The sequence below is a fragment of the Talpa europaea genome (genome assembly GCF_964194135.1).
Source record: "Talpa europaea genome assembly, chromosome: X".
Classification (NCBI taxonomy): domain Eukaryota; kingdom Metazoa; phylum Chordata; class Mammalia; order Eulipotyphla; family Talpidae; genus Talpa; species Talpa europaea.
This window is the reverse complement of record NC_140081.1, coordinates 39,949,523-39,961,331: the sequence shown is the minus strand read 5'-3', so window position 1 is coordinate 39,961,331 and position 11,809 is coordinate 39,949,523. Positions and strand designations below refer to the sequence as shown.

The 11,809-nt window shown below is 42.3% G+C and overlaps 1 protein-coding gene across 1 annotated transcript; it reads left to right on the top strand.

Moving 5' to 3' along the window:
* Positions 1-7,356: 7,356 nt before the first annotated feature.
* On the top strand, positions 7,357-9,917 carry ASB12 (ankyrin repeat and SOCS box containing 12; the record flags this gene model as incomplete). Its single annotated transcript, XM_084258634.1, has 3 exons — positions 7,357-7,413; positions 8,472-9,318; positions 9,784-9,917. 3 exons carry the CDS (start codon positions 7,357-7,359, stop codon positions 9,915-9,917), a joined length of 1,038 nt encoding a protein of 345 aa, XP_084114760.1.
* Positions 9,918-11,809: the final 1,892 nt, after the last annotated feature.

Here is an 11,809-nt window from a genome sequence, read left to right as displayed (position 1 = left end):
CCATAGGATTATGTGTACTATGCCCAGCAATGACCATAAGCAGTGGCCACCACAGCAGTCACCACTGCCATCTTCCCATGTCTGAGGGATCTGGGCTACAAAAGCTATGCATCCAATTGATTCTTTCCAAGGGCATATTGAGATCTCTCTCTTAATAGTTCTTCTTTCTGCTATTGAGCCCACAACTGAGTGTGATATGGCTCTACCTGAAGAATCTTTGTTCTGTTACTTCTGGGAGTTGGTTGGGAGAAACTTTTCTTGCCTATGCTGGTTGCAGAACACTCAGTGACTTTGCTCGAACCTGAGCCTTCTCATGACTACACTCTCTTTCGGAAAAATCCCTCTGATGAAATTCACTATGCCCCAGTGCACTCCCTAGGGATGTGGATATCTGACACCCAGACTGTTCTGCCAGCTGAAATATCTACTTTCCAAGCCATGATCCTCTTCACCTTCTCCCTCTCTTTTCCTGTAATAAGCAACTAACATTACTTCAAGTCCTCTGTGGAAAAGTCCTGGGAAAAATCCTTTGAGCAAATATTATTTTTAGTAGTTGTTTTATGGGAGAAGATTATCCAGTACTCTAATTCCATGCTGACGTTAAACAAGTTAATAAATTTAGTATGAGGCCTTAGATAATGACCTGTTACAGATCACTGACATAAACCAAATATACTTTTTGATATTTCTCATCCTCGGAGTCATTGATCACATTGGGACATGCTGATACTTTCTTAAGGAGACCTCTGAACATTTGTGAACTCCCTAGTGCTGTTATAATGTAAGCAGCTTGAATGACCATTTCACAAGTGTTGTAGGCAAAACTGAGGAAGGGAGTGGGTAGATATCAGTTTTTAAAAAAATAGCTGTAAGTGCTGGGAGTTTAGTCCCTCAGACAAGGTGAAATGAAAGAAAGGATATGAGGGCTCAAAACCTAAACGGCTATTTTTGAGCAAACAAAGTGGCTGTGTTCTCTGGATTCCTAAGAATGAATGAAAATAAAATCACTTGTTAATCAAGAATGCTTGGTAGTTGCACATACAGATTGAACAGAAATGACTAGCTGAATTGCCCAATAATGACATCTACTGCTTCTGAATGTAGAGAGGGTACTATTATTAGAAGTATTTAAGCAGAAGTCATATCTCTCAGAAATTTGGAAATTCCTTTTCAAAATGCAAATTATAATGCCAAAATAATCATGTGAATCAGAATTGCTAATGCTTTACTTCATTATATCTATGGTCCCTTAGTTAGCTTTTTGTCTTTGCTTATTGAAACTTTCTCCCTTAGTGACTGGAAGGGAAAGAGAATATTTATGTGATCTTGAGATCACTGTTCTACAGAGACTATAATTTCTTCACAGAAAAATTAAAATTATTATTTAAAAAACAAGTGTTAATTATTGCTCAAGTGTAGGTTGGTTAGAGATAAATAGACGGAACTGGTATTGGTGGGGAGGCTCTGCTGAACTCTGCTGTCTCACTCTTATGTCTGCAACTTGTTGCGTTGGCTGATAGAAGCCGGGATGCCTGAGTAGTTTTGCAGATCTCAGTTACTTCATGTGTCTGTCTTCTTTCTTGTATACCCATGCTGGCCAGGTACACACACATTGTATTATAATCATGAAATCCTTGATCTTGGTGGTATTTGTTCAGAAATATTGTCAAAACCTTATCTACTCCCAAATAATGTCCTGCAGTAACATTTTTTATATTTTTTTTCTTATTTTCTTACATGGTTGTATTCCCCATAGTTCTCCCACCACCATATCACCCATGAATCAAAGAAAATTAAAATTATTATGTTTTATGACATATAGGGACAAAGAAACCCACAGTAATACCTTGGGCTAATTTAGGAGATCGACATGGACACAGGATAGCCATAGACATTCAGGGTAGCTTTTAGTGCTGACATTTTTACATTATGTGAAATATAATTGCTCCTATGATGTTTTCTCTAATACACTGGGCTTTCTCAGGGATAATATGTCTTGCTTTTGTGTGTGTGTGTTCTTCCAGCATCTAGAACCCTAACTATAATAACTAGTTGATAGTTTCTCCAGAAAGAGTTTCTCAGACTGCTCAGATTGTTTGTGATGTAACTTGTATACCAAATGCTAAGCTTTCATTTCTTCCTGGAGGGAGCTGTCCTCCAGTTTCTTTCTGAGTCACATCTAATATAGATAATATGATAATTTCCATAGGTCTCTTGCTACCATTTCCTTCATTTAAAGGTGAACAGAGAAATAAATGATATCCTTAAGAGCTTAATTTTTGAAAAAGTTACCAGTGTTTGACTCATGGATTTGGTTAGATGCCTTAGGTATGAGGAGAATGGGAAAGGTGTATGTTTTTCTTCAGACTTAATCTGGTGACTTAGTGGACTGCAAGACCTTCTATAAATGACTAGGACCTTATTAAACTCTAAAAAAAAAACTTACTGATAATGTGTTCCAGTATAGAGGTCCCTGCTTCCCAGTGTCTTTCTTACTCTTGGAGTTGGGGAGAAGATTTGAGGGAAGTGTATTGCTAGACCTTCAAGAAAGGAAAAAAGGAAATCCAGAAAGGCTGTTAGGGGGAGGGCTGAAAAAGAGACTTGGTCCAAAAGAAGGTGTTCTGTAAAAGATTGGGCCTTCTGGGGCACCTTGCTGGAACACCCACAGTACAGGGCTTTAACTTTGTAGCTCATTTGAATGGTGGGGAGAAGTACAGGAGGACATTTAAGGTGCCTGAGCCCTGGCCTGCCAAGCACCTGTCTATCTGTCAATCAGTCCTTCTAGGACTTCCCTGCCAACCCACTGGCCCCCCTTCTCTTATTGGGATCACTCCTAGAATTGCACCAGTAAGACAGCACTGCAAGGGGTTGGAGGGTTGAAGGTAGCCTAAAATTAGCCATCTGGAACTAGTCAGTCCATAGGACAATCCTAGTCTTTTGGTAGTGTTGTTAACAATGAGAACAGAAGGTCCACTTGCTCTGGTCCAGAGATAGTAGAGGCTCCCTTTGGAGAGGCCACCAGAGCCCAGCACTTTGCAGAGAGGTAGAGAATACGACCCCAGTGAAGGAAATACAAGTCCTTCCAGTAAGTACTTGGAACCAAGGATACATGTCTATGAACCTGTCACCTCCACTCTTTATAAGCTGTTCCCACTGGGTCTAGTTTCTGGGGGGACTTGGGAGGATGGAAGGGAAACTTGCTGGCAGAGGGGAGGAGGGATAGATGCCTGTATCCTTACCTTCTATCCCAAGAGATTGTGTCTGCCTAAGCTCTGGGGTCCAAACAAAACTACTTCTTGGGGGAAATTGTGGTTATGAAATACAGGGATGGTGAGGGTTTGTTTTTTTTATCCTTGTGTGATATCTGTGAGTCTTAGATGTGGGGTGCAATAGGATGGGCTCAAGGATAGAAGGGCAGAGATTTTCAAGGTGGAGGGAGGGAAGTAAGGCTTAAAAATAATCTACAATGTCTGGAGGGATATTTTAGGATCAAGGTATCTCATAGGAAATCTTCACCTGTACTCATGGATTCCCAAGAAGGTCTTATATAAAATTGAAAGGGCCCAAAAACATAGATGGGATAAACAATTACCTTTTTCCTTTCCTGAGCTCTAAATAAAATTTACAATTTCCTTCAAGAATGCATGCAAGCAATAGATGGCAGTCCAGTTCTTATATCCTGGTCACTAGATGAAATCACAAATAGTTCAACTCACATTACTGTATTGCAGAGATCGGGAAATTTCATTTACCATCACTTAGAAATTATTAGTAGAGGGCCTCCTCTGGTGATGCAGGCGGTTGAGCACAGTGCTGTGAAGCTGTCCACAGCCTCTGCAGCACTGGTTTGATCCCGGCTGGCCGGCGTGGGTCCCGCATGGCGCTGCAGACCTCTGCTGTTGCGCCTGCTGCCTCCCTCAGCAGTGTATTTTGTAAGTCTGCCTGTTCTGTTACCTGCTCTGTCTCTGGTGAGTCCTCTCACCCTGCCACGCATCTGGCCTGTACCCCTGCTCTTGTATAAATAAATATTTTTTTTAAAAGGAGATCCTTTTCCCATTCATAAGCATGATGATTGGGTGTTCACGTGGCTGTGTGAGATGTGCCTCCCTTAAACCTTATTACAACATCGGCACATTACCCTTCTTGTGAAAAAAAAAAAAAGAAATTATTAGTAGATCCTGTTATTTAATGTATTAACAAAGAATTTCTATTAGTATATAATGCAGTTAACTATATTGTTGCATGTCAATATAATTGGTTTCATTTAACCCTGTTTTTATGTGCTAAAAATCATTCTGAGAGGGAACCGGAGACTTACTGAAATTACTGCCAGCCCAACGTCACGTACACACACACAAAAAAAATGCTATGCTCTAAGGATCAGAAAGGAGGATCCTGGCACAGAATAGCCACATAATAACTCTTTAATTAATGAACCACAATAAAGGGAGGTTAGACAATATATTAGGTGGATTTTCTTATCCTGTCAAACAAGGAGTAGTGGCCAAGTCATCTAGGGGCCATTGCTTAATCCCACTGGAGGCTCATTAGATGGTTAGATGGGGCCTGCTGTAGGTCCTTAGTATTATCTTGAGAGTTTTAGCATTTCCCTCCCGACTCCATTCTCTCTTCATCTCCCCAGAGACCACTTGCCAAAATAGGAAGTGAGTAAGAAGGGAATCCCTGCTGGTTATTAGAAGAAATGATTTGTAAAGAAACCTTTCGTGATTGAAGTCCCTGGAATTCAGTATAACAGTCAAAAGCTGAGTATTCTGGGAGATGCAATATGACTCCCCTTGAGGCAAGGGGGCAGGGCATGTGTTTGTGTTTCAAGTTGCAAAAGAAAGAACAGGATGGGGAGCAGGAAAGCCTAGATTCTATTTCTGGCTCTGCTATCTTTCATATAAAACAGCTGACAAATCTCTTGTACTCTCTGGCCTCTGTTTCTTCCATCCACAGAAGGGGGATCATATTACTATTCCACTATTTGAAATAGCTTTGAAAAGCACAAGATTATAGATGACTTCTGGGTTCTTGTTAATGATACAACTGATAATGACAAATATGTGACATTAGGAAACAGTCCTTGTTTTCCTTTGAGCTTTGATTTTCCCACCTTTAAATTGAGTAAATTAAATCTACAGGGTGCATTTCAGCTCTGAGTAGGGAGCGGTAGTTATAGAAATTGGAGACCTAAAAAATAATAATCATCATAGTAATGATGTTGCTGAGTATTTCACACAGGTATTATTCTAAGCACTTAATGTATATTAACTTATTAATCTTAACAATAGCTCTCTGAGGCAGGAACAATTATCACCCTCTCTTTACAGATGAAGAAATGGACACAGAGAGGGCCTCCACTGGTGGCGCAGCGGTTGAGTGCTGGGCTGCAAAGCTGCCTGCAGCCTCTGCAGCGCCGGTTCAATCCCCGGCCACTGGTGAGGGTCCCACATGGCACACAGACCTCTCCTGCCACACCCGCTGCTCCCCTCAGCAGTATATTTCATCAGTCTGGCTGTTCTGTTCCCTGCTCTGGCTCTGGTGAATTCTCTCACCCTCCTGCACTTCTGACTGTACCCAGTGCTTGTACAAATAAATAAATAAATCTTAAAAAAAAAAAAAAAGAAATGAACACAGAGAGATAAAGTCATCTGCCCTAGGTCACACAGCTATTAAGTGGTGGAACTAAGGTTGAAGCAGAATTCCAGGTCCATGCTTACCTCTATCCCATACAGCCACTCAATCTGCAGTGGGAGCAAAACAGGTCTATATAAAAGAAGTTATAATACAGTGTCTTGACTGCTATAAGAGCACAGACTGTGAAAGAACGTGTATATGGAGAGGAATGGTTTGTTTCCTTATCACTGGATCTTGGAGTATAAATGGAGAAATAGTAGGAATTGAGGTTGGAGAGATTTGCCAAGATCTGCTTGTGAAAGACTTGTGAACCAGGATAAGGTATCTGGCTTGGATGGTGAAAGGGGAACCGTTTAAGGATTTAACACATGGGGTTTATATTTTATGGTTGTTTTGGTTACAATGTGAAGAAAATATTGAAAAGAGAAACTAGCTAGGACACTGCAACAGTTGAGGCAAACAATGAAGAGACCTAGATAATGCATTGGCAATGGGGTGATATGGCCTGATATGAGTGACCTATCTCTATCTCTGAAGTAAAAACCATAAGATTTGATGAACATCTATATGGAAGTCACACAAAAGATAAGAGAACTAAGATGGGTATTAGGGTCTTTGTTTGACTAGATGGACAGTGAAGAACTGAGATATAGTTCGAGCTTGTTGATGGTGATGGTGATAGTGGTTGTGAAATATTGTTGACTTTGAAGTGCCTGAAGAATCTCAGTGGATACATACATTTTGCTAAGGAGAAAGATGGAGGGCTTGAAATGATAGTCTTGAAATCATCAGAATGAAAGTGACAGAAATAGCTCTGGGATTGAAGAAAAGAGGATCAGGGAGAGTATAAGAAGAATTTAACTATTTCAGGGGAGATAAAAAGGAGAAAAATCAGGGAAGTATGCTGGCGAGGAAGCCAAGGGAGGAGTATGTAGGAGAGAGTGAAAACAGATGTCCCTGAAAAGTCAAGATGGAAAGAACTGAGAAGCACACAGTAGGCTTGGCCAGAAAGATGACTCTTTAAAGCACTGCCTTAGTGTGTGACTGAGGATGGATGGAGTCATATTATAGAATATGGAGAAGCAAATTGGAGGTTGGGAACTACATGGTAGATAATTTGTTGTATATGTTTGATGAATAAGAGAAAGATGAAGAAAAAGGAAGCTAGAGTAGGACAAAATACCGTAGATGTGTCTTGTTTTGTTTCCTAAAATGGTTGAGGGGGGAAGAAAGAGTAAAGAGGTTCAATGTGCAGAGCAAGGAGTCCCATCTTTAAAGAGCTAATACATAATAGCTTTCTCTTAACAGCCTTATGAAGCAGAGGCTATCATTTTCTGTCTTATAGGCAAGAAAACAGAGTCCCAAAGGGAAGAAATATGTTCAAGGTTACTCAGCTAGGAACTGGTGATGCTAATTACAAACAGGTCTGCCTGATTTCTAAAAATCTTCTTGTTACACTTGTACCCAAAATGAATAAATGGTATGACCATATATGGAGTTGATGCTGGGATAGAGGGAGAGGCTTAAAGTTGGGGGAAACCCCACCCACCCACCTCACAATTTTTTCTTATGAAGTATTTACCCAGGGTTGAAGTCTAACAAAGAAGGGTGGAGATAGACAGTGAATAAGAGGTTGTATGTGGCCCTGAAACCATGACTGCAGGGTATGGGAGAGTAGGAACACCTGAGCTCTGAAAAACCTAACAGCTTTCACTAATGACATTAAAAACTGAGGTGAGTGACTTTGACTTTGTAGCACTAGGAATAGGACTGGTAAGATCAAGGAGTTAAGTTGAGTTATTATTGGGTCATGAGGAGAGAAGAGGTTCCAAGCTTGTTGGATCAGAGACCATCATTTCAAGCCCTCCATCTTTCTCCTTAGCAAAATGTATGTATCCACTGAGATTCTTCAGGCACTTCAAAGTCAACAATATTACACTTGACTCAGAAGGATAGGGAAGCCATAGATTCCAAGGAGACACTGGCAATAAGAAGGACTTCTAGAATGAAGTGGTCTTGGGGGAGAAACCAGTTGTCACCAGTAAGGAAGACTTTCCCTGGAAAACACAACTTTTTTTTACCATATTTTTAAACTTTATTTTACTTGAAGTGTGTTCTTTATAGTGTCACCTCCTTATTTAACCAGAGCAACTCTGTTGCTTGAAGCATGAGGCTTGAATCTGAGGGGAGGTTACACATGACATGCTTGTGAAGATGCTGAACTTCATCTAAAAGACTGTAGGTGGAGTTTGTGGTCTGCCCCTTAAAACTGATGTTTGACTGCACAGGATGACAGCTTGACACCACAAATCGTCAAAAATATGTTGGCTTAGTTAACTGTCAGATCAGCATCACCTTATTAGTGTACACATTCTGAAGTGAGAATTTGGTAGGTGCACCTACCAAATACGCAGTCATTATGTAGGCCCTCAGAGTGGAGGAATACGAGATGGGTGTAGAGGTTCTCACTCTGGAGTTTACACACTAATGAAGCACAGATACTTAGAAATGTGGTGTGAAAGTTCATAGTTAAAGTCTAGTTGTGCTCCTTTGGAGTCCCTGAGCAGCAACAGGAGGATATTAGGGAAAGCATCCCAAGAAATAAGTAAGTGTTCTAAGGACAGGCAGAACAGCATATGCAGAGGCTGTGAAAAAGTGTGATCTGTACTTGCAGCCATCTCTGGGGCTTGAAATAAGATGGAATAGGAGTGCTATTCAGAGTGCCCATGACTGAAGAGTCTGATCATAAAGGGTGAAGGATGAGGGCTGGCATCCAGGCTTTTGATGGGGGTCCTCAGTCTTTCACTCTTTCTCACTTTTCCGACCCACAGATCTGGCACATCTTCCTGCTCATAATGAGAATAGTTTTCCAGTCAGCAAAGATGAACCTCATGGACATCACCAAGATCTTCTCCCTCCTGCAGCCCGACAAGGAGGAGGAGGACACCGACACAGGGGAGAAGCAGGCTCTCAATCAAGCAGTGTATGAAAATGACTCCTCTACCTTGGACCAGCTTTTGCACCAGGAGCGTTACAAACGTTTCATCAACAGTAGGAGTGGCTGGGGTATTCCTGGGACACCCCTGCGCTTGGCTGCTTCTTATGGCCATCTGAGCTGCTTGCAGGTTCTCCTGGCACATGGTGCTGATGTCGATAGCTTGGACGTCAAGGCACAGACACCACTTTTTACCGCCGTCAGTCATGGTCATCTGGACTGTGTGCGTGTGCTTTTGGAAGCTGGTGCCTGTCCTGGTGGTAGCATTTACAACAATTGCTCTCCTGTGCTCACAGCTGCTCGTGATGGTGCTGTTGCCATCCTGAAGGAACTCCTGGGCCATGGTGCAGAGGTCAATGTCAAAGCTAAACTACCAGTCTGGGCATCAAACATAGCTTCATGTTCTGGCCCCCTCTATTTGGCTGCAGTCTATGGGCACCTTGACTGTTTCCGCCTGCTTTTGCAACATGGGGCAGACCCTGACTACAACTGCACAGACCAGTATCTATTGGCTCGTGTGCCTCACCCCCGCACCCTCCTTGAAATCTGCCTCCATCATAATTGTGATCCAGAGTACATCCAGCTTTTAATTGATTTTGGTGCTAACGTCTACCTTCCAACTCTCTCTCTGGACCTGAACTCACAAAATGATAAAGGTACTGAATTGCTGCTACAGGCCCGAGGTAAGTATCCAGAAGGCCAACCCTATTAGGCCTCTTGACTTGAAGTTCCTAGGACATTACATTACCCCTAAGCCAATTTTTCTGGGATGAATTAGCAAAAATACCATCTTCTTCCCTCTCCTGGTGCCCCAGTGGAAAGCAGTTCCTTATTAGAGAAGAGATCCTTATTAGAGAAGAGATTCCTTATTAGAGAAGAGATCACTGTGATGAGGTAGGAGATGGTAGTAGCCTAATTTCTGATTATGGCTTGGCCAGGCACTGTTCTGTGGCCTTGAGCATGCCCTCTCTAAGCCTTTGTGTCCTCACTGCTAACATGCATTGAGAGCAAGTTGGGGGACATGTCTTAGAAGGGAGAGAAAAATAAGGGCTGCAGTAGTCAGGGCAGCATCAATGTAGGATGTAGGTTTGGGTGGGAGAATTATACTGAGAATTGCTTCTTATAACCTGTTTTTCTCCTTGCTGTAGCCATTCCACGGTCACTACTATCACAGGCCCGTTTAGTTATCCGCAAGGCACTGCTCCAGTCCAGTCATCCACAAGCCATCAACCAACTAGATATTCCACCCATATTGATAAGATATCTCAAATACCAACTATAATCTCGCAGCCTTCCCAGAAATCCACCATGCTTCAAAAAACCACCTGTGGACCCCTGTAGCTGGAGAGCAGCATAACTCAATCTGCTCCCTGAAGCTGCTCTCCTATATTATCCTCCACAATAAAATTCTCAAAAAATTAAACACAATACAATGGTGACTGCTGTGTTGTGCGTGTGTGTGTGTGTGTGTGTGTGTGTGTAGAGAGAGAGAGAGAGAGAGATGGTTCATTGGGGGAAGGGTCTGGTTGGTTATGGGGAAAGATGTCCTCAGGCAGACACAAAGGACCTGGTCACTGAATGAGAGAAAAAGAAAACTAACTTAATGACCCGCACTTTCCCACCAAGATCCTCTAGAGAATATGGGGATGTGTAGTCCTAGAAACAAGGTTCTGAAGAATTCAAGGGGGTAGAAGTGTAACATCAGCTTTCTCAGTCCTGTACTTCACTTCTCTGGCTACTACAAGGCATCTTTTGAAGGGCTTTCGCTCAGTCCCCACCTATCACTTTGAGAAAAATGACCAAGGAGTACCTTGAATCATAGGTTACATTTCCACAAGTCCAGTTTATCGCCAAAATCTAAGTAGAAATCAAGCTATCAAATATTTATGACAGAGAATTTAATGCAGAAATGAAATAGTTTACATAGGCAATAGACTGAGAATCTAAAGAGCACAGGACAATTAGTGACATGAGGAGATCAAAACTACCCTTAGACTGTTGGGTAAGAAAGTAGGTATAGCTAAGAGTCAAGGGATAGGGGTCACCTGATGGAAAGTGGAAACACAGGCCTGAGCACAAGTGCTAAAACCGTAGAGGAGAGACACTTCACAAACCAGAGGAACAGAAGAAATACCCTTTCTTTTCACTCATTACTGTCCTTTAATCTGCCTCCAATGCCTCTGGGAAAAACTGTATGTCAACTAGTTTGAGAGTCTTGGAAACACAACTTATAGGGGTCAACCCTTTTGTAATACAGGGTAGAGCAGGGGAAGGTGAAGAATGGAGGGAGAATGGGAGGAAGCAATGTGACCTGAGACAGGAGTTAGGATCACACAGCAGAATTAGAAGTATATTTATAGTGGGAGCCATAGAAAAGACATCAGAGATACCACTGGAGGCAGAAAAGGCAGAGGCAAAGTACCCTGGCTTCCCCCATTTTTCCTGCCCTCCCACCAATGCCTGGATTTGGTTGAACCCAGCCAAAAGGTGGTTTATGAGAGAGCCTGGGAACACAGTCTGACAATACAGCCTGTAGCGGGCAGTTTCCTTGTGATGTGGAAAATAACAAAAGGAAACAAACAGGCCCTGGATCAGGTCAGATAACACAAATTCAGATCCAGGCATCTTCATTTTGCTAAACCTTCATCCTTCCACAGCACGGTCTTGTATGTCCCCTGTGCAACTGTGAGCAGTGAAAAAGACACAAGCGGAGGGAATGACGGAACAGAACTTAGAAAACCTGTACCAGGGAAGTATTTTAGATGGTTAGAGCTCTTCCTGAAAGCTTCTTTGACAGTGGCCCTACATCGTTACCTCTTGAAAAAAGGAGGAAGGGACTGAGGTCTTGAACCTTGAACGGATCTCTCTTCCCATCTTACCTCTCACATTTTCTCTGGCTCTTAGTGCCTGAGAGACTTTACTATGGAAGGCAAGAAAATTGGACATCTATCTCCATGGTTCTGTCCTATTCAACTGCCATACTTTCATTCTTATACATTTTGGAGTGCAATACAACGGTTTATCGTCAGGACTGGAGGATTAGACTGTATGTACAGATAAAGGGCTTTAGAGCAGGCAACCCCAGCTCTCTTCTACCTTTCTTTCAGCTGGGCTCCTGAGGGGTGAGTTGTTCAGGACACCATCTCTGGTTCTGTCCCTATCCCCTTACTAGGG